This window comes from Bubalus bubalis, chromosome 1, assembly GCF_019923935.1.
Source record: "Bubalus bubalis isolate 160015118507 breed Murrah chromosome 1, NDDB_SH_1, whole genome shotgun sequence".
In the NCBI taxonomy this organism is placed as follows: Eukaryota; Metazoa; Chordata; class Mammalia; order Artiodactyla; family Bovidae; genus Bubalus; species Bubalus bubalis.
Window position 1 is genome coordinate 170,505,415 of NC_059157.1, and position 24,006 is coordinate 170,529,420.

General features: G+C 41.1%; 1 protein-coding gene across 9 annotated transcripts in view; it reads left to right on the plus strand.

Moving 5' to 3' along the window:
- The window catches only part of SLC9A9 (solute carrier family 9 member A9), an 804,336-nt gene that overhangs the window by 675,096 nt on the left and 105,234 nt on the right, over positions 1 to 24,006 (plus strand). For 8 of the 9 annotated variants that reach the window (XM_044946316.2, XM_044946314.2, XM_044946321.2 and 5 more), the window contains one exon: positions 12,922 to 13,001. In XM_044946316.2, the coding sequence (XP_044802251.2) occupies positions 12,922 to 13,001 (80 nt within the window). Of the gene's footprint in view, positions 1 to 12,921; positions 13,076 to 13,799; positions 16,865 to 24,006 lie in introns of those variants that run through there. The other variant, XM_044946336.2, reaches the window with a different exon arrangement.

The following is a 24,006-nucleotide window of genomic DNA, read 5'->3' on the forward strand; positions in this document are numbered from 1 at the left end:
TTCCTTTCTGAGGAAGTGGCCTTTGATTAGACACCTGAACAACGTGCAGAAGTGAGATGTGCACGTAGGCTCTAGGGTCAACGGGCCAGGCAGAGGGAACAGCAAGGATGATGTCACAGTGGGTTACAGTGTGCTCCATACACCGCAGGCATACCATGTGGCTGGAGCTGAGGGAGCAAGGTGAAAGCAAATGGAGAAGGCGTGGGAGAGACCAAGAGGGGCCAGATCGTTGGCCATGGTGGTGGATCAATGAAAGAGATGGAAATACCAGACCACTTGATCTGCCTCTTGAGAAATTTGTATGCAGGTCAGGAAGCAACAGTTAGAACTGGACATGGAACAACAGACTGGTTCCAAATAGGAAAAGGAGTATGTCAAGGCTATATATTGTCACCCTGCTTATTTAACTTCTATGCAGAGTACATCATGAGAAACGCTGGACTGGAAGAAACACAAGCTGGAATCAAGATTGCCGGGAGAAACATCAATAACCTCAGATATGCAGATGACACCACCCTTATGGCAGAAAGTGAAGAGGAACTAAAAAGCCTCTTGATGAAAGGGAAAGTGGAGAGTGCAAAAGTTGCCTTAAAGCTCAACATTCAGAAAACGAAGATCATGGCATCTGGCCCCATCACTTCATGGGAAATAGATGGGGAAACAATGGAAACAGTGTCAGACTTTATTTTTCTGGGCTCCAAAATCACTGCAGATGGTGATTCCAGCCATGAAATTAAAAGACGCTTTTAAGGAAAGTTATGACCAACCTAGATAGCATATTCAAAAGCAGAGACATTACTTTGTCAACAAAGGTTCATCTAGTCAAGGCTATGGTTTTTTCCTGTGGTCATGTATGGATGTGAGAGTTGGACTGTGAAGAAACCTGAGAGCCGAAGAATTGATGCTTTTGAACTGTGGTGTTGGAGAAGACTCTTGAGAGTCCCTTGGACTGCAAGGAGATCCAACCAGCCCATTCTGAAGGAGATCAGCCCTGGGATTTCTTTGGAAGGAATGATGCTAAAGCTGAAACTCCAGTACTTTGGCCACTTCATGCAAAGAGTTGACTCACTGGAAAAGACTCTGATGCTGGGAGGGATTGGGGGCAGGAGGAGAAGGGGACGACAGAGGATGAGATGGCTGGATGGCATCACTGACTCGATGGACGTGAGTCTCGGTGAACTCCGGGAGTTGGTGATGGACCGGGAGGCCTGGCGTGCTGCGATTCATGGGGTAGCAAAGAGTCGGACATGACTGAGCAACTGATCTGATCTCATCTGATGTACGATGGAAGCAAAAACTTTCAGGTTTGGAACTTAAACCAACTTTTTTAAAAACTCATTTTTCTTCCATTTCCAATTCTGCCAACTATTATTGTTCGGTTCAGTTCAGTCACGCAGTCATGTCCGACTCTTTGCGACCCCATGAATTGCAGCATGCCAGGTCTCCCGGTCCATCACCAACTCTCGGAGTTCACCCAGACTCACATCCATCGAGTCAGTGATGCCATCCAGCCATCTCATCCTCTGTCGTCCCCTTCTCCTCCTGCCCCCAATCCCTCCCAGCATAGAGTCTTTTCCAATGAGTCAACTCTTCCCATGAGGTGGCCAAAGTACTGGAGTTTCAGCTTTAGCATCAGTCCTTCCAAAGAAATCCCAGGGCTGATCTCCTTCAGAATGGACTGGTTGGATCTCCTTGCAGTCCGAGGGACTCTCAAGAGTCTTCTCCAACACCACAGTTCAAAAGCATCAATTCTTCGGCTCTCAGGTTTCTTCACAGTCCAACTCTCACATCCATACATGACCACAGGAGAAAACCATAGCCTTGACTAGACGAACCTTTGTTGACAAAGTAATGTCTCTGCTTTTGAATATGCTATCTAGGTTGGTCATAACTTTCCTTCCAAGGAGTAAGTGTCTTTTAGTTTCATGGCTGGAATCACCATCTGCAGTGATTTTGGAGCCCAAAAAAATAAAGTCTGACACTGTTTCCATTGTTTCCCCATCTATTTCCCATGAAGTGATGGGACCGGATGCCATGATCTTTGTTTTCTGAATCTTGAGCTTTAATCCAACTTTTGCACTCTCCACTTTCCCTTTCATCAAGAGGCTTTTTAGTTCCTCTTCACTTTCTGCCATAAGGGTGGTGTCATCTGCATATCTGAGGTTATTGATGTTTCTCCCCGCAATCTTGATTCCAGCTTGTGTTTCTTCCAGTCCAACATTTCTCATGATGTAGTCTGCATAGAAGTTAAATAAGCAGGGTGACAATATATAGCCTTGACATACTCCTTTTCCTATTTGGAACCAGTCTGTTGTTCCATGTCCAGTTCTAACTGTTGCTTCCTGACTTGCATACAAATTTCTCAAGAGGCAGATCAAGTGGTCTGGTATTCCCATCTCTTTCAGAATTTCCCACAGTTTGTTGTGATCCACACAGTCAAAGGCTTTGGCATAGTCAGTAAAGCAGAAATAGATGTTTTTCTGGAACTCTCTTGCTTGTTCGATGATCCAGTGGATGTTGGCAATTTGATCTGGTTCCTCTGCCTTTTCTAAAATCAGCTTGAACATCAGGAAGTTCACGTTTCACATATTGCTGAAGGCTGGCTTGGAGAATTTTGAGCATTACTTCACTAGCATGTGAGATGAGTGCAATTGTGCGGTAGTTTGAGCATTCTTTGGCATTGCCTTTCTTTGGGATTGGAATGAAAACTGACCTTTTCCAGTCCTGTGGCCACTGCTGAGTTTTCCAAATGTGCTGGCATATTGAGTGCAGCACTTTCACAGCATCATCTTTCAGGATTTGAAATAGCTCCACTGGAATTCCATCACCTCCACTGGCTTTGTTCATAGTGATGCTTTCTAAGGCCCGCTTGACTTCACATTCCAGGATGTCTGGCTCTAGGTCAGTGATCATACCATGATGATTATCTGGGTCGTGAAGATCTTTTTTGTACAGTTCTTCTGTGTATTCTTGCCATCTCTTCTTAATATCTTCTGCTTCTGTTAGGTCCATACCATTTCTGTCCTTTATCGAGCCCATCTTTGCATGAAATGTTCCCTTGGTAACTCTAATTTTCTTGAAGAGATCTCTAGACTTTCCCATTCTATCGTTTTCCTCTATTTCTTTGCATTGATTGCTGAAGAAGTCTTTCTTATCTCTTCTAGCTATTCTTTGGAACTCTGCATTCAGATGCTTATATCTTTCCTTTTCTCCTTTGCTTTTCGTTTCTCTTCTTTTCACAGCTATTTGTAAGGCCTCCCCAGACAGCCATTTTGCTTTTTTGCATTTCTTTTCCATGGAGATGGTCTTGATCCCTGTCTCCTGTACAGTGTCATGAACCTCATTCCATAGTTCACCAGGCACTCTATCAGATTTAGGCCCTTAAATCTATTTCTCACTTCCACTGTATAATCATAAGGGATTTGATTTAGGTCATACCTGAATGGTCTAGTGGTTTTCCCTACTTTCTTCAATTTAAGTCTGAATTTGGCAATAAGGAGTTTATGAGCTGAGCCACAGTCAGCTCCTTGTCTTGCTTTTTTGACTGTATAGACCTTCTCCATCTTTGGCTGCAAAGAATATAATCAGTCTGATTTTGGTGTTGACCGTCTGGTGATGTCCATGTATAGAGTCTTCTCTTGTGTTGTTGGAAGAGGGTGTTTGTTATGACCAGTGCATTTTCTTGGCAAAACTCTATTAGTCTTTGCCCTGCTTCATTCCATATTCCAAGGCCAAATTTGCCTGTTACTCCAGGTGTTTCTTGACTTCCTACTTTTGCATTCCAGTCACCTATAATGAAAAGGACATCTCTTTTGGGTGTTAGTTCTAAAAGGTCTTGTAGGTCTTCATAGAACCGTTCAACTTCAGCTTCTTCAGCGTTACTGGTTGAGGCATACACTTGGATTACTGTGATATTGAATGGTTTGCCTTGGAAACAAACAGAGATCATTCTGTCATTTTTGAGATTGCATCCAAGTACTGCATTTCGGACTCTTTTGTTGACCATGATGGCTACTCCCTTTCTTCTGAGGGGTTACTGCCTGCAGTAGTAGATATAATGGTCATAGTTGCTAAATTATCTGACACTTTTGTGACCCCATGGACTATAGCCCTCCAGGCCCCTCTATCCATGGGATTCTCCAGGCAAGAATACTGGAGTGGGTAGCCATTCCCTTCTTCAGGGGATCTTCCCTTCCCAGGGATTGATCCCAGAACTCCTGCTTTTGCAGGTGGATACTTTACCACTGAGGAAGCCCTGCCAACTGATTAAAAATTAACTGCCAACAATTAACAAGGAGGTTAATTTTCATCTTTTCAAATATAACTTTATTTTTAACACTCTGTGCTCTCTTAAGGCTAACTTCCAATTTTATTTTTGCTTCTGAAAATCCCTTCATTGAAATTCTGATGTTTGTTGTCATTTATGCTTGTGTGTAACCTGGGTAGATCAGTTCTGGTCACCATAGCTTAAGGAAGTCAAAGCAGAGCTGAGAAAGGTCCAGAGAAGGGCAGCTTCAGTGAGCAGAGGGGGTTTTAAAGAATCAGGATTTCTTCAGCAGAAATGACTAGCACCACAAAGGGCTACAACGAAGTGTCTTTAAAAATATGGAGCATGTGAATCAGGTGAACAAAGACTTGTGTGCCAGATCCCAGAAAACCATAACCTAGAACACCCTTAAATCTGAAAAAGCTCATTTGGAGAAGAATAAAAGTACTTGTTCTTCTGCACAATTGACGCTTAGTACTCAGAGTCATCTGGAGTTATGAGACTGGAAATACAAGTAAGTTCAGCAGGGAAAGAGATTCATTAACAGATGGTAGGGTCATCTAGTCATTAAGTAATATTTAATTTTGCCTTGTGAATATTTTCTAATATTTCTAACAAACTTATAGGAAACAGAATAAAGATTCCCACAAGTATGTTCCTCAGATTTAACAATTATCAATATTTTTTCATACTTGCTATTGGAGTTGGCCTTATAGAATGGGAATCCCATGGTACATACCAACAAATATTTCAGAAATAAAATACTAGCCTCTAAAGGGCTTCCCTGATAACTCAGTTGGTAAAGAATCTGTCTGCAAGGAAGTACCCCAGTTCAATTCCTGGGTCAGGAAGAGCCCCTGGAGAAGGGATAAGGCTACCCACTCCAATAATCTTGGGCTTTCCTTGTGGCTCAGCTGACAAAGAATCCACAATGCAGGAGACCTGGGTTTGATCTCTGTTTTGGGAAGCCTCTAAAATTGATCTGATCCATATGAGAGTTTTTTTTTTTTTTAAATATTATTGCAACTAATAGTTCTGTGTGAAAAAGTAAATGACTGTTTCAGAGCAAGTATCTTGAGTTTTTTGGGGGCCAACACTGAATTTATTTTGATTTTACTTGCTCATGCTTATACACTGAAAAGAGTACAACCTACCCACTACTATTTTTACTGAGTAAGACTAAATTCCATGTATATACATATATGTCTTACCTGCAGACTCTATAATTTCATGCTTTAGAAAGCAAAAATAATAACAAGGAAGAGGGAGCAGAAGATGGTAGCTACTATTTAGTGGTTAGGCACCATATATAAAATCACATTTAGTCTCTAACTTGAGCAATCAATATACATATTGTAAACCTCGCTGTGTTAAGAGTAAAGCTTTTATTTAGTTAGTTATGGCTGCACTGGGTCTTTGCTGCTGCGTGGCTTTCACTAGTTGTGGCAAGCAGGGGCTACTCCAGTTGCAGCGTGCAGGCTTCTCACCGCAGTGGCTTCTTTTACTGGAGAGCGTGGGCTCTAGGGCCTGCGGGCTTCAATAGTTGCTGCAGGGGGGCTCAGTAGTTGTGGCACATGCGCTTAGTTGCCCAACATCACGTGGGATTTTTCTGGACCAGGGATCAAACTCGTGTCCCCTGTGCTGGCAGATGGATTCTTAATCACTTGACCACCAGGGAAGTCCTAAACCCTATTTTATAAAGGATGAAATTGGAGTTCCAAGAATTAAACTAACTTTCCCAAGACAGCATAAAAATTCCAGCCACTGCAACAATACCCAAACTCAACTTCTAGTTCCACAGCTCATGAAACTGTTGTTCTCAGCTTGAATTGTTCTCTGCTTGCACTCTACCTCTTCACACTACCATTGGGAAAGGGCCTCCTGGCAGAACAAACAGAGAATATAGGGCTCTTTTCATTTGTTTTCCTTCTTTCAAGGGTCACAGTCCTTTGCTGCCTGAACTCTATCACATGTTTATGACACCAGTTATTCTACCAGCCATTATGTATTTTGAAAGTAGTTTTGTAGGGAGAAACATTGTTCTGTTTCATTTCACTTTCAGGCAAAAATATAACACTCTGTTCAGTTCAGTTCAGTTGCTCAGTCGTGTCCAACAGGCCTCCCTGTCCATCACCAATTCCCGGAGGCTACTCAAACTCATGTCCATGAGTCGGTGATGCCATCCAACCATCTCATCCTTTGTCATCCCCTTACCTTCCTACCTTCAATCTTTCCCAACACTCAAATCACAAGTCTAAATGCAAGACCCTAATCTATGCTATGGTGTTCGTGATTTGGAGTACTGTCATTGGGGGATAGCATGAGTTAGGATATTCTTGCTCCAAAGTACCTTTTCAACTCCAGTGCCTTTTACATGTAGAACTTACAATTCTATTAGTAGTATGTAGTTGTATCAGACTTCTACAGCTGCACAATAAACTGTCCTGAAAATTAGTGGCTTGAAATAACAAACATTTATTACCTCACAATTTCTATGGGTCAGGAATTTGAAAGCAAATTAGCTGAGTGTTTTTGGTGCAGGGTCTCTCCTGAGGTTGCAGTCAGAATGTCAGCCAGAGTTAGTCATCTGAAGGCTCACCTGGGGCTGAAGAATCCACTTTCATGTTGGCAGGAGGCCTCAGTTCCTTGCTCACTCTTCAAGGAGACTCAGACCCTTACCACATAGATCTCTCCACAGAGCTGCTTGAGTATCCTCACGATATGGTAGCTGACTTCCCTCCAGTGCTTCAAGACAGACAGCAAGGAGGAAACCACAATGCCTTTTTATGATATACTCTTGGATATCACCATCCCTTCTGCTCCATTCTATTGATTAAAAATGAGTCACTAAGTATGGTCCACAGTCAACAGGAAGGGAAATTAGTCTCCATTTTTTTTAACTCATGTCTACTATTTATTGGACAATCTGTGAAGCACTATGCTACAAAGGGCTTCTCATGGAAGCCCATGAGGTAGGGATTGCATCCACATCTCACAGAGAAGACAACAGTTTCAGAAGAATAAGCCGCTTGCCCCTGATCACACTGCAAGGGAGAAAGTCTCCATCTTTTAAAGGAATAGGTACCAAAGAGTCTGTGAATCTACGTTTTTAAATCGCCAAAGTATTATACTTACCTGAGCTGATTTATTTTCACTGAATTAACTTGAATCCTTTGTACAGACAAAATTAGTTTTGAAGCAGTCCCCATCCTTTTTTTGTGGTAGTGAAACCATGAGTTTAGCCCATCTGGTTATATATCTGTGATGTCTAAGTCTCCTCTTAGCAGTTTTATTCATCCTTATCTGGTTGTTTCCTTCATTTTTTTTTTCTCCCTAAGCATGTATTTTCTGACTATACCTTCTTGGGAACATTTATGAATTTATCATGGTGTGGGGAAGGTAGAAATGTTTGCATAAAATACTTGATATGTGGAGGCTAAGAATTAATTTTACTTTTTAAAACATAAATTTAAAAAAAATTTCCTTTTGCCCCTCAATTGTATATGCCCCCCCCTCTTCAGAACCCAGAAATCTTTCCCTTTAGGGACAGAGACTCTACTCCTCTTCTTGGTCATCATAAAATCAAGGCAATAAATTTGAAATTATCACATGAATACATCTCCAAACTGGGGGAGATGGCAGGACAAAAGTACTGCTATCAAATTCCATTCTCACTTACTACTGGAAAAAGTGCTCTGGAACCTTGAGGAACCCTACAGACTTATTATGATAATTACCTGTCATTGTCATCATTCTGTACAACCTCCGTTGACTTTAGTATTGAATACGAAATCTTGAGAAATAGAAAGGAAAATCTTCTCTCTCTTAATCCACCGAATCCCCATGAAGTGAGGAGCAATCCCATATGATTAGCCCAGAGCAGAGGTTCATCTGGTTCACTTAGCAAAGGTCCCTCATTTGAATATTGATAGAGGAATGTATTTACATTGGCTTAGTTCTTTCTCACTAAGGTTAATACAACAAACAATCCCCTCTTGCTTCAGTGTCTGGTTTTCAAAGATTTCTTGCCAGAGCCTTTTGTTTTCTCTCAGGGGTCCAAATAAGCATAAAACAAAGAGTACCTTCATAATTTCCCTCTTGCTCCCTCTCTAGGGTGTTGCTAGAGGGGTCACTTAAAAGACAACTACTCACTCCCTACTGTGCTCCGCCACTTCCCAACCTCTGATCTATTCCCTTGTTTAAGGAGAAAAAGGAAAGACATCAAATGCCCCGGTCATTTGTACATTTTCCCAGAAATAGAGGATAATAAAGGAACCCGAAATTGCACATATATCAAACACTCTGCCTCTTAGAAGTATCAAGGGCAAATAAAAGCTAAGATTCAATGCCCTTGAATCTCCAGTTCCCATTTACAGCTGTGAAACATGAGGCTCACAGTTGGAAAGTGTATCATTATTATTGAATGGGAGACAGTCGAGACAACTCAAATCTTGGTCTTCAGTTTCTGGATCCTCCGCTTGTTCCAACATGTGTGCCACTTCCTCTCTGGCATCCAAGAACTCAGAAGAGAAGATATATTGCTAACAATAAAGAAAATATCACCATATTCCAGATTTTTCTGATGACTGCTCACATCCATTGTCCTGGGGTGTGATCTGATCTCAGCTTCAGAATGATCTAGGTAAATTGATGCTACCTGCTCTCCTCTGCCCATCTGGGCCCTCCCAGGGGCTTGCCCTCTGTGCTGCCTCATCAGATACTTCCCATGTTCCTGGGTGGCTGCAAAGGCTGGCCTTCCCTTGGAACATTTATCTTCAACCCCCAGTGAACAAGCAGAGCACATAGTGGACTAACTCATTTATTTCTCCTCATTTATTGATGGCCTTTCATAACCAAGTTATTAAGTCATCAATAACTTCAGAGAAATAAATGAATGGATCCAGAACTGGGCCAACAGATATTTAAGACATACTCTGAACATTTTATCTCAGATCAGCAGAAAAAGTCAATGCTTGGGTCCTCAGTGGTATTTTCCTTACCTGGAAACACATGTTCTATATTTTATTGTAATGGAAACCCAGTTTATTTCTCTAGAAAGTAGTGAAATGACTAACATCTCCAGTATCCCAAGTAAATTAAAGTTTGAAAAATAGATTATAAGTGTTAACATTTTTTCCCAAAATACCATCTAGTATGTGTTGCTCTCATCAGCTGGCAAAAAAAAAAAAAAATAGTTCTGGAATATTTGCCAGAAATAGATTATAAACTTTCAGGAGTGTTTGTAAATTCTGATATTCCCCTCAGGAGATAAACTAAAATGAAAAGGAGATGGAAAAGGGAGTGAAAGGCAGGGAGGGTTTCTAAGACCCTGAGAAACCCTTGAAACCAGTATTTAGGAATCTAAAGAAATTTATAACACTAAAGTTAAGTTTCTATACAGATAACTTTCTGACATATCAGTGGTTCAGCCACCTGAGAGGAGCCATGCATTTTCATTATGTTTGGGGGTATATACAGCTGCTCTGTCTCAACCTTGGGTTGAGACATTTGCTCTAGTTTGCTCTTCACTAACCCTGGGACCTCACAATGAGAATCTTGGCTGCTGTTGAGAAGCCACAAGTGTGGTTGGAAACCTCTCTGTGCCACAGTGGCCTCAGTTTCCTCATCTGTAAAGTGGGAATAATATACAAGCAGCACTTTGAATAGTGTCTGGCACATGGTATCTGTTCAAGAAGTGTCAGCTGTTATTGTTGTTGTCATTAATGATAATACAGTATTTTCCATATGCTTAGGACCTCAGAAACCAGTCAATCTAATTTCCTCAATTCATTTTACAGACAAGGAGACTGCAACCCAAATAGCTTATCAAGCAATGTACATTCTTTTCAACATTTAAAGGCTGCTTGAGAGACCAGCAGAAAGAACATCATCTTTGTTTTTTATTAACTTTTTATTTTATATTGGAGTATAGCCTATTAACAATGTTGTGATAGTTTTAGATGGACAGTAAAGGATACTGTCATACATAAACATGTATCCGTTCTCCCCTAAACTTCTTTCCCATGCAGGCTGCCACATAAAATTGAACAGAATCCATTTTGTATATAGCAATGTGTACATGTTGATCCCAAACTTCCTAACTATCCCTTCCCCACTCCTTCCCCCTGGCAACCAAAACTTTGTTCTCTAAGTTTGTGAGTCTGTTTCTGTTACAACATCATCTTTAGAATCCATGAGTCGTACATTCAAATACTAGCGCTGTAGCTTGCTTGCTGTGTGACTTTGGACTCACCTCTTCTCTTTGAATCTCGCTAGATCCTCACTTGTAAAATAGGTATAATACAACTTACACTGATTGATTGTGTGAAAACTGAAAAATAATGACTGAAAAAGTTAATGACTGGATAATGTGACCAACACACTGCCTAGGAATTAATGAGCATTCCATAGCTGAGGACTCTTACTGCAAATATCATTCAACTGGGCTACTGCAGAGTAGGGGCTAGAAGCCTAGGCCCCTGATTGCCAGCTAAGCTCACCACTACACAGCCCACCTTAGCTTAGAAACAACCAACCAAACAAAAAAACAGAAATTTGCTTAACTCCTTTCTATCAGTTTTCTTCAATGACTATCTTGTCATCAGTGGATGTTACTAGCTATCAAAATTAACTATGCCTCTTGATGGATTAAATTTATAACTCCTTATTGTTCTTAAAAAAAGAAAGCAAAGAAAGCAAGAACTCCCCAGTGTTGGCCCTAGTTTAGTTTTCTACCTAGTTTAGTTTAGGGAGAACAGTTTTACTCTCCCAGATGTGCCCCAGCTGCTGACCTGTTTGAGAGATGGTGACTCAGAAACAGCTTGCAAATGTTCCAAGATGATGACGAAAACACTAAGTTTAGCAACAACTTTGCAAATCTGACACCTTTTGCAAGGTAGAAATAGCTAGAGAAAGGTTCAGGGAAGAATGGAAATTGAACTGGACACCCTGGTTTCCTTTTAGTGGAAATGTAATGAATAAATTCTAACTCTAGATAACAGGGCATGGCATTCCAGGTGTATCAGAAAACAGATCTATGGAACTCAAACATCCATGGAAAGATCATGGATGTCCCACTGAGGAGCTTGGGGGTGGGGCATGCGGTCAGGTAAGTTTGAGAAAAGCTTCCCTCTCAAAAGTTTACAATGCTCACTTATAAATTAAAGATTCTAAAAATTTCTGTAAATAGCAATCCTGCTTAACATGCTCAAACCCACCTTTTCCTGAATGATTAGCACAGGATTTCCATCAACATCACATGGAACAGTGGCATGCTAAGGAACGCTATTTAGGAAACTGTTCCGTGTTGGAAATCAGAGGTCTTCAAACACCAATGAGAAAGCCTGCCTGTTTGGGTTCTCATTCTATTGTTGAGTTTCTGTTTCAATCATTTTAGACAGAGTTTAGATGGCTGCTTAGAAAGGGATCACACGTAAGCTTTCTTACATCCCCATTTCTTTTGAGAGCATGGAACTGAAGCCCCTGCTGTGACATGTGTTTTGGAGCAGAATCCAGCCTTTTGTGTTCAGTTATTTATCATTAACCATCAGTGGTACTGTCTGGAGAGGGGAATAAAAAGTAAATACATTAAATGAAGCAAAGTAACTTAGATTCATCTAAAGGCTGGCTTTGGAGCAGCCCGTGGTTTGTCACTGTCTTCCATGCATCCTGATTTCTTGAGAATGTTCACTTACTGGTGGACTGTGAACTCTTGAACCATTTGGGGATGGAGACCAAGGGTCCAAACAAAGCAATGAAATCCATTTTAATATATAAATGCTTTTAATGATGGAGATAATTGCAACTGATTGAAGTCTGGAATTTTCTTTTCTTAATATGTGAAATGGGATACAAAGAAAAAGATTAAATGTCACTGAATCTCCTTCATACCACACTGCAATGTTCATTATCATCCACCTTTATAAAGTTCACAAAAAATTTTCACCTTTTCCCTTTTTCTTGCATTTTTATCATCTACTGTTACATAATCACCCACCAAATGCTTTCTTTTTGTCCTTCTTAATTCCTTTTCTTTGTCCCTCCCACTGTGGTCCCTTTGGAAAAGAGAGGGGAGGCAAGGGGGCTGGGAGATAAACACATTCAGTTATTATAGGCTACTTAACAAGAATGTCTATTTCAAAACTTCAGAATTGAAGGGAAAGATATCAAGAAATTAACCAGGGCCTTTGGTAGTGATCTATCAAAAAGAAAATGAATTAAAACTAGTTTAACAATGATTAGACTGTTAGCCCTTTAGTCTTGACCTTTTGGTAAATCATAAATAAATACCATCCAAATTTGAAGGAAGTAACTGCCAAATTCCCACAACAGCAATCTGACAGAAATATCATTTTTATTGGTGTCAAAAAAGTGGCATTTCTAAGCTGTTTAATAAAACAGGGATTATTAAGAAAAGTAAATGTTGAATTATGCCACAGGAGTCTCATCCATATGGCAGGATCTATGAGCTAATTGCTTGGCAGTTGCTTCACCATTTAGATAAAAATGCCTCTACCTGGAAAGTTTTTTTTTTAAGTGGTTTAATTTGATATATAGTTAAAATATACTAAATATATACTATATATTAATGTTGATATGTCAGTATTTTATATTGATCATTTCTCTAATGACTTCTTCTACTGTCCCTTCTCCAGGAAGCAAATAATTTGGGTAAAAGCACGACAAAATCAGAGAGTGCCTGGCTCTTCAGAATGTGGTACGGCTTTGACCACAAGTATCCTTTGATAATGATCATCTTCCAGCTCCTTCTCCATGGCAAAGATGAGCTTTGAGCACTTCATCACTGAGGTATGTGCCTCTGCTCTGCAAGAAACACCAAAAGGTAAAGTGAATTTGTGACCAAATTTAACCGAAAGAATGATTTCAAATAATCAAAACGTATGTCATTTATACTTACGTGTTGCGAAGAGCTAAAGTGAAATCTCTCGGAAACATCTGAATTTGGTGTGTGCGTGACAGTCTACAATTTCCTAATGCCAGATGACAAAATCGTGGAGTCTTGAAAAATGGACCTATCTTACTAATTTTACTGTTCATCCCTTTGTAAAAATATCATATTTCTGGTGGAGTCAGTCAGGATGACAAAGCTCCTTCACCCTTCTGCTAGGAACCCATTTATCTGTTTTTGTTTCATGCTGTAAAAAATGAAAGGGGAGGGGGAGAAGGGAGAAGGAATGGTCCAAGGAGAAGAGTGAGTCCCGTCATCACACTGTGAAATAATACTACTTTGTTTTCCAGGAAACACTTGAGTAAGTTTTTTTTTTCTAGTGAAGGGCAATTTTAAAATTCTAGCAATCAGTGTAAACAGGGTGTCTCAGATACACGTTGCCATGCGACTCACAGGGCTAAGAAGTCAGGCCTGGAGGGCTTTGCCATTGTGAGTTGCAGTAAGCGGTCCATCTCTAATCCCAGGCAAAATTGCCACAGAAGAAAGGCAAGAATTGCGCTGAAAATTGAATGTGTTGGGTCTTTGTAGTTAGTTTTCCACAGTCACAAATCCCTCTCCTTTCAGGGAGAAAATGTCAGTCACTGGGTGATTTTAAAGCAGCTTGGCAGTGATTAAAGCCACAGCGGATCAGTGGGAGAGGAAGAAGAATTAAGAACGGGTAAAAGAAAGTCAAAGAACAAGAAGAAGAAGAGGTAAAAATGGAAAGGGAAGAGGAGGCAGGAGAAATACAGGAAATTCACAGCAGAAAGGAAAATAAATTAGAGGAATGACTGTAGAAAAATACAAGTAAGAGTGACTCGAATAATCAAAAGGTTAAAATTAGAAAGCAATTCTGGGAAAGTAGAGCATTCCAAGAATTATGAAATAGAGATGTGGAAGGTAGAGGCTTTCTGAGACTATGGTTTTGTTTTTCCATATTCCTGTTATCTATGGACAAATACCTTGTCTTGCTCAATCCTGAGCTTTCGTGGACGGTGTAGGCTGCCGCCACCCTAAAAGTGGCCCATCTTGGCCATTAACTGCCTCCAGGAGGTGCTGGTACCGCATTAACCACTCACTGGTCCCTGGCTTTTAGCAGGTTTTGCAGGTTTATGTTCCAGGTTGTGTTTCTTCTAGAAATATATCTCCCCTGCCATTGCTTAGGTATCAATAACCAAATTTGTAGGAAGTTGTAAAAATCTGGCTAAAGAATACATATAACGGCTGCTTGGTTATGACAAAATGTACAGGAAGATAATGTTTTGGGGTTCTTGGACCCGAGATCTGACTTGTGTGAACAGAGGCTTCCCCATCCATCCAAGCAAAATGTGCTGGATACCAGCTCAGTGTCCTACAACTCGACTCATTCCTGACATTGCCCATCTGGATACAGTGTCAGATCCTCTCAGGTAAGGGCTCGGTCCCACAGGGCTGCTGCTCTCACCACTTCAGATGCCAGCCACAAGCCCAGGTTGCTACCTATGCTTCCAATCTATCGGCTACGGGTTGGAGGTTCCATGACCTCCTCCTTGGATTCGATTAATTTGCTAGAAAACGTCACAGAACTCAGAAAAACATTTTACTTACTAGATCACTGGTTTATTATAAAAGGATATAACTCAGGAAAAGCCAGATGGAAGAAGTGCACAAGAGAAAGGACACGGAACCCCCATGGACTCTATGGGTACACCACTCTCCCCAAATCTCCGCCTGTTCACCAACCTCTAAATTCTCCTCAACTCCATCCTTTTGAGGTTTTATGGAGGCTTCATTGCATAGGCACAATGGATGAATCATTGGCCCTTGGTGACTGAAATCCATTACCAGCCCTTCCCTCTTTCCCAGACGTGGGAAAGGCAGGGCTTGAAAGTTCCAACCCTCTAATCACATGGTTGGTTCTCCTGGTATCCAGCTCCTGACCTTAGACGGGGTCCAAATGTCACCCATTAACATAACAGAGGATGCCTTTTTGCTTTCATCACTTAGGAAATTTAAGGGTTTTAGGAGCTCTGAGACAAAACTAGGGATGAAGACCAAATTGATATTTCTATGGCAAATCAGAAATTAGATAAAAGATGGTTCTGTTCAAATTCTGACAGTGTTGTAAGGAATGCTTTACAATGAAGAAAAGAAACAAAATGGAAAAAAATAACTGGGAGACAAGAAAATGAAAGTGGCAACCCTCCCCAAGTTTTATCTTAGAGTAGTTACACTAAATTCAGATGATGTCATAGATTTTGTCTCACATTTCACCAGGGGATTATTTCCATGTGATTATGGGCAGACTAGCAAAAAATGAAAGCAGACTTAACACTCTTAGTAATATCTCTTCTCATGGTAATTTGTCCTCCTGTGCATTCATTCTAGAAATTGCAGGACGACCATCACTGCATAAATATATTTTCTCTTAGACAACAGAGCTTTTATATCCCAGTTGTGCTCTGAATTCATACCCAGAGAGTAGCAAAACCTACAAATTTCCACTCTGTACACTCTTGATTTATCTGTATTTTTAGAGATAAATTATTCTCGACATTTATGTTCATCCTGTTGTCCCCCCAGAACCCGGGTTCTGTGCCCCCATGGACCTCATGGGTAGGCTATGCCAGGTGCGATCAGGGTACAAGTGATCTCCCTGTTCCAGGGTCAGGTTGCCTGGCTCAGGCCAAAACAGAAATTGTGAGGCCGAAAGAAATGGACCATGCAGTTTGGAGCCACTCAAGTTTCATTTTAGTAAAACTGCATCCTGCAAATGAAACGTCATAAAGAATTGCTGACAAAAGAAAAAGAAGAATAAATGAGCCTTTGTATGTACCTTTATCAGTCAGCATTCTCCGGAGAAACAGAATCAGTAAGGAGTACACATGCACACACGTATACATACATACACCTATACACGTACACATACACATGGGTTTACTTCAAGGAATTGGCTTATGAGTTTGTGAGGGTGGCAAGTCCAGAATTTGTAGGGTAGGCTCTTAATCTAGAAACTCTCAAGCAGGAGCTAAGATTCAGTAATCTTGAGATTTCTTCTTCTTCCTCAGGGAAACCTCATTTTGCTCTTAAGTCCACTCAACTGATCAGATGAGACCCATTTATGTTACTGAGGATCATCTCTTTAAAGTGAACTGACTGTAGATGCTAACCACACCTACAGAATCCCTTCATACAACACCTAGATTAGGGTGTGGTTTTTTTAATTGGAGTATAATTGCTTCACAATGTTGTACAATTACATGAATCAGCTATAAGTATACATACATCCACGCCCTCTTGAGCCTCCTTCCCACCCCTCTAGGTCCTCTTACAGCACCAAGTTGGGCTCCCTGTGTTAGATAGTGGCTTTCCACCAGCCATCTATTTTCCTGTGGTAGTTTTAGAGTTTGATTGAATAACAAGGTAAAAGTGTCACTGTACTCAGTTCACATTCAACTGTTGTCCAATATTCAGACTCAAAGAAGAAACATCCTCAACTCACCATCGGTATCAATAAAAAACAAGTCACTATTGCTCATATAGTTTTGTTTTCTTTTTTTACTTTATCATAGCATAATTAATATATACTAGTGTTTTTGTTCAGTCACTGCATCATGTCTGACTCTTTTGCAACCCCATGGATTGTAGCCTGCCAGGCTCCTCTGTCTGTGGAATTTCCCAGACAAGAATTCTGGAGTGAGTTGCCATTTCCTTCTCCAGAGGATCTTCCTGACCCAAGGATTGAACCTGTGTCTCCTGTGCAAGAGGTGTCTCCTGCCCTGCATGTGGATTCTTTACCTCTGAGCAACCAGGGAAGCCCAGTTAATGCACATGCATTCCTATAAAAATTTTCCAAAAGCTACAGAAGAATAAAAATGGTAAAAATTAGCATTCCGTAAGGATGAACAATGGCCAAGGACTGTGGTGCGTGCTTCACATGATGATTTCATGTCACCTCCGCAGCTCTGTAGGCGGGTGGGAGGGTCTAAGGGTATAACACCACACAAATGGACTACTGATTGTGTCCACCTCTGATGAAACAGCCTGAGCTCTCTCATTCAGGAACGTTGCTGGAAGCCTATGGTGCCAAAATTGATGATTAATTAAGATTGCATTATGATTCCCTGTGGGCAGCAATTCTGAGTCATGCGATGCAAAGCAGAAATTGAGAAGGGGAAGATGTTACTGCACACCAGTGCTTTGCCATCAAGAACATGATTTTGTTTAATCCTAATAACCACCCTTTCAGTTTCATTCTCACAAAGCCTCTCTTTGAGGTGGAAGAAACAAAACCTCAAAGGACTTAAATAGCTTTCTTAAGGTTCCATACCTAGTGTCGGTTCCATGGTTCAAGCCCAGATCTATCACAGTCTAAAACCCATAAATACCCTTAAATGAACTTTATCATTAACAGCTCTGTGTCCTTGATAGCCCTTATTTACATGCAAACCCCATCTCCATGCCTTCAGAATGTCAGTATTAAAGCAGCAACTATTATGACTGCTCACATTGTGTCGTGCAGAGCTCACATCTCATACATTTGTTGACTATATATGGGGTGATGCTTTGAGAAGACTCTTGAGAGTCCCTTGGACAGGAAGGGGATCAAATCAGTCAATCAACCCTGAATATTCATTGGAAGGACTGATGCTGAAGCTCCAGTACTTTGGCCACCTGATGCAAACAGCTGGACTCACTGGAAAAGATCCTGATGTTGGGAAAGATTGAAAGCAGGAGGGGAAGAGGGTAACTGAGGATGAGACGGTTGGATGGCATCACTGATTCAATGGACATGAACTTGGGCAAACTTCAGAAGATGGTGAGAGACAGGGAAGCCTGGCTTGCTATAGTCCATGTGGTCACAAAGAGTCAGACACGACTTGGTGACTGAACCCACACAAGGTTAGGGATCCCGGTAGGTCACCCTAAGAATACTACCACTGAGGAGTCTCCAAGTTTCTGAATCAGGTTCTCAGCTTTTCAGAGGCAGAGTTCAATATGCCAAAGACTCCAAGAATGGCTTAGTTTCATAGAGATGGATGCACTCTAGCCAAGCTCCAGGAAGGACAAGTAGAAAGCAAACATCAAATTCCTAAATCATTATAGGTATCCTCATGGCTGGGAGGGAAACTTTTTTTCTTTGTTTCTTTACTTTTAAATTTATTTTTGGCTGTGCTGGGTCTTCGATGCTGCACATAGGCTTTCTCTAGTTGCAGTGAGTAGGGGCTACCCTTTGCTGCGGTGTGCGGGTTTCTCACTGTGGTGGCTTCTCTCGTTGTGGTGCACAGGCTGTAGGGCATGCGGGCTTCAGCAGTTGTGCTCCCAGGCTCTAGAGCACAGACTCAGTAGTTGCGGTGCAGCTGCTTAATCGCCCAGTGACATATGGGATTTTCCCCGTAAGTGATCGATCGACACACGGGATCAAACCCATGTCCCCTGCGTTGGCAGGCAGATTCTTAACCATTGGACCACCAGGGAAGTCTGGGGAGGGATAGTCCTTCCCAGCCTTTGGAAGGGTCAAGTCACAATCTGGTCCCTGATGTCCCTCTGGCCCCCTCTCTTCGTCTTGCTCACTGCTCACTCTACTCCAGCCCCCATGGCCTTCCTGAGATGCACCAAGCACCTCACTGCTTCAGGGCATTTGCACTGCTCCTCTTCCTGCCCTCTCATTTGGGATACTCTCAGACATTCACATGCCTCCCTCCTTCACCTCTTTTATCCAGCTTGGCAGTGAGACCTTCCAGGTTCCATATTTAAAGTAGCTGTCCCAAGAGAAGCACTCCCCCACCCCTTCCCTGCTTTGTTTTTCACCGTTATGCTTATTACCATCTGACGCTGTGTGTATTTTTTGTATTTGTTATAATATTCTCCACCAACCAGGATATATGCTTTCTGGGGACAGGGATCTGAGTCTGTACTCAAGGCATAGAATAGTATTTAGCACACCGTGAACACTCAATATATATTCTTTGAATGAATGAATCAAGCAAGCAAGCAACATTTTCTATCCAGGGCACCTTCATTCTACACATTGATGTAACAGAAAAATCCAATTAATTATCTGAAGGTTGCTAAGTGTGTATGAAAACAGAGCAAGGCAGAGCAGGTAATATTAGTTGTTTTCACCCAGGTTGCCTTTTAACCCCAAAAAGCACACCCCCGTGGACACCCACCTCTCCCCTCAGCCTCAGTGTCCCTGGCAGTGACAGCCACCACAGTCCACTTGGATCCCTGTTGCCTCACTGATCTCCTTCCTATGGTTGGTCCATTTCCCTTAGGTTTAATTAGTACACCTGATCTCGTCTAGGCAAGCCTGGCTCTGGCTTAGAAGCCATTGTCTGTCTGAGAGACTGTATCTTATCTCAGCAATTGTGTATTGATTTTATTTGTGTATAGAAGTCAGAACTTTAGAGCTACCTATCATCCTCACTGACAATCTCTTATAATGAGAAGAAATTGATGCCCCCTTATTCAGATTTTAAGACACCGGATAAAACGGCTCACTTAGATTCACAGTGTTGCAGCTTGTGTGGGAGTCGTAGGTTGCCCTGTTCAGTGGTGACTAACAATGCTGCTGGACTGTCTGCTTCCTACTGTCTCTCTGTTCTATCATTTATCATCTCTCTCCTTAAGTATGTGTATATATTTCTTCTACAAATGTGAATGACGGAGGATAAGAATGACCTTTTCCAAAATAAAAAGCACAGCCTAAAATCATTTTTAGCACTTCCTGTATGCCGACAACCGCCAAACATAAGGAGTTATCCTGTGGTTGCCAACACTTTACATAGTGTAAAGAAAGCACAAAGATAACAATGGATTGGCAAGTTGACACAGTAACAGAATTACATAAAGTCACGTGGATGAAGACTTCCTTCCCATCACTGGTTTGAAATGAACTGTGCACTGAGATATTACTAACAAAATATAAGACCCATGGCAGATGTGTGGATGCTGTGGCATTTGAGTTTTCCATTAAAAAGGCTGGCAAAAAAGTGGCAGATGCCAGACCCCCTCCTGGACCAAAGGGTGACAGATTGCCTTCTAGGAAAAGTCTAACGTGAACATCAGGATAATCCAAAATGATGCTTGGAACCAGGTATTTAATGGACTTAAATGGAATGGCATTGTAGTCTTAAAAGAAAAAAAAAAGAAGAAGGAAAAAGAACACGTTTCCTCTTAAAACTTGACAGAATTCATTATATCCCACACAGACATGCTTATTTTAAATCATAGGTATGAATATTGTGAGCAGCAATTTCCATTTTAAATGATAATCACTGCATTGCAGTTTTTTCTTACTCTGACTAGCTGAAGCATCTATGAATTATTTATTGGATTGGTACTGTGGCCTTGTGAATGACTTGAGTTTACTTCGCAAAAAACTCTCAGAGGAACAAGGAATATTAGCTCTGTGATTCCTGTTTTATAAATGAGGCAACTGAGCCCAAACGAGGGAAAAGGCACCTCCAAGGTCAGTGAAGGACTTGGAGGCAGCATTCATAATCAACAAAGAGTGGGCTGTGCCCACCTGAAGAATCCACGGGTCCCTGTTGCAGGAGTCCCTGCACTGAGCACTAATATGCGTGTGATGCTATTGTTATATAAGTGTGCCTGGCCTACAGTTGGCAGTCTGACATGATAGCTTCTTGAGTAGCTCATCAAAAACTTGACCAGTCTGTTAAGTAGGGTGTGTTTTACTTTAAGCAGAAATCCAGAAGGATAGCAGAGGATATAAGTAAGATGCTTTTTGTTGAACTTATTGAGTGCCTACTATGTGCCAGACAACATACTCAGTAGGTATGAGGCCAATAGCAAACAAGGTAGGCAAGGTTGACTTTCCTGAGGTCTTGCTTATTTGACTCATTAAAACCAGTCATGACCCCAAAGCTCCTTGAAACGCCAGGTGATCTTTAGTGCTGGAAAGAGAGACATTGGCACCACCAGAGTTTAATGGGGGGAATTTTTTAGGGAGCCATAAATTAAAATAATTTGTCACCCTTACTTGCAAAATGTAACCAGATACCTCCATAAGTGGTTTCAGAAAGCACCAAAATTTCATACTATTTGAAACAAATGTAAACAATCAGCTTTCTGAAGACTCCCTCTAAATACATCGCTGATGGTATCCCACGTGAGGATGTACATGGCATCATAACTGCCTCCCTCCCAGGATGCTGGCTGTAGGGAAGAGCTGAGCTTCAGCACTAGTGTGGCCGGCCCTCTCACGCAGGTGGTTAATCCCTTGGGCATGCAGCTTGGTTTTGGTCATCCTTGTCCTCACAAATGCTAATGTAGAAAGATCTTGTAGATAACCTTTGATTCAGCACTTAAGTGTAATGAAATTAAAATTCACTAAAAGAAAACACTAGCTTCCTGGATCCTTGTGTTCCTTGACTGCTTGGTGAGACCCAAAGTAGGGGGATGTTATCAGTACCTGGCAACAGCTGTCTTTGTTCAGGTCATAACTTCGCTCTTCCATAATTTCTTCTTCCATATCATGGGAATAATAAACACTATGCTCTGTTTTGGTTAAGTCCATTGGAAAAGTTGGCCAGTTATTTACTCAGCTTTGTACTGATGGCAATTTGTTCAATCATCTCTCAGAGCCAAAACATGATTAAAACAGTTAAATGGTGCAATTTTCTTCAGACCCTGTGGCCTAAATACATTGAAGTATTCCATAACTGGACTGAAACTTTTATGGAGTCTTGACAAGTGACTACAAGCATGACATTGTGAATTGTTGCCTGAACATGTTGCCTAACCTACTGTGATTGTGGAAAGTTGTGGATCCCAAGATGATAATTGAGTTTTTTACAATAATCTCAGGGTTCTGTAAGAGGTTTGGCATCCTTGATTTGTTTTGCTTTATCCCCTGTAAAAGTTTTAATAATAATTCTGTTAAATGAGAATGCTTTCTCATTTCATCTTCCCTGTAAGCAAAATGAAAATCTGAATTTATGCAAACAGGAAATCAGGTGACTCCTCCTCTTCTAAAATAGATTCATAAAACAAATTTCTTTAAATCCATTTTTTTGAAAAACCTTTTTTTTTCAAAACAACTAGTTTTATTGGTTTCTGTGACATTTAAGATGGACCTGTCTCATTGTGGCTTCTTCTTTGTCTTTGGATGTGGGGTATCTTTTTTTTGTGGGTTCCAGCATCCTCTGTCAATGGTTGTTCAACAGCTTGCAATTTTGGTGCTCTCTCAGGAAGAGATGAGCACAGGTACTTCTACTCTGCCATCTTGAACCAGAGGTCCATTTTTTTTTTAATCTTTTGAGCACTTTCTCATTGCAAAGCACAATGTTAGGCTTTCCTCTTTTCTGTTTATTCGTGTATTCATTACATGTTTATCAAGAGGCTACCGTAAGTCATGTACTATGTTGGGCATGAGGAATACAGCTGTTGACAAGTTCTCACAGAGCTCACATTCCAATCTGGTTCTGTTTTTAAGTTTCTGATTTACAGATGTCTTCCCAGAAAATGATAATGGTGTAAAGGAAGATAAACGTCGACATTCTACTCTTGGTTTTTATCAAATAGAGGAAGGTCTGGCTCCGGGTCAGGGTTTGTGGATTTATTGTAGCTTACTCACTTACTAGATATGTCCTTTTAGGAAGTTATTTACCCTCTCTGGGCCTCAGTCTCTCAGCTGAAAAATGGGACTAATCCAAGTCCTTACCTTATAAGTTTGTTTTGAGGTTTAAATGAGTTAACCCAAAGCACTCAGCAAAGTACACAATAACGTGAGCTATATTATTGTCATCGCTACCTGTTGATGTCTGTTTCTCTTAAAAGAAGGCATCATGTAATGTAATTAGTATTCACTGTCATTTATTATTTCTGGGTGACCAAAATATCCATGATCGTGTAGGCCAGTAATAATTTTTAGTTGCAACAGCCATATTGTAAAACAATAAGAAAGTCTCAGTATCCATAAACCAAAGCTTCCACTCGGGTTGTAAATCAAATGCAACTCTTCTGACTCAGTTTGAGTCAATGGACATAGCTGGGTGTTCGACACCTGCCTGTGTCCCCTGTGATGCGCATGTGAGTGTTTCATTTACGATTTTTCTAAGTTATAGTACTTCATCCCATAGTTATTTTTCTGGAAATGACACCATAGAGAGCAATTTTGACCTGACAGAGAAGTGCAGCAATTTTTCTGCCCACAATGGAAGCTGTACAAACCTTCAATGATAATTATTCCTCTTGGACCTTCTTGTGATAAAGGAAATCTTTTAATTGCACCTGTTAGGTGAAGCCATCGTGTTTTGTCATTAGCGTTGCAATGTTACATTTTGAAGATTTCTAGGCCAGTAGGTACTGGATCGTTTTATTAGAAATAAAGAAGAAGGAAAAAATGTTAAGGTTGAGGAAAAATATATATATATATATTATCTTAATGTGATCAGTTTTGAACTTAGTCTCAGGATTTCATCCCCATAGGGGAAAAAAAGAGTATTTTGTTTAAATTGTCTTTCATTGCTACTTGGTCACTCCTTCTCAATCGCAGGAACCAAGCCATTTACAGGCTGACAACAAATCCATGCGTTATCTGAGACATGTTAGCAGCATGAGCCTTGGTTGCTATGGTTCACATATTCTCACCTGACAGGGAGACAGAGGCCAAGTCTATTTTGTGGGTGGCAGATACTCAGCCCTGATCTGCATATGAAGCTGCCACAGACATAGCACAAGGCATGTGGGCAGACATGGCCCTGCTCTGATGAAAGTTCACTCCACAAGGCGGATGGGGATGGCATATTCTCAGCATATGTCACGCCAGCTCATGAAGAAGAGTGGG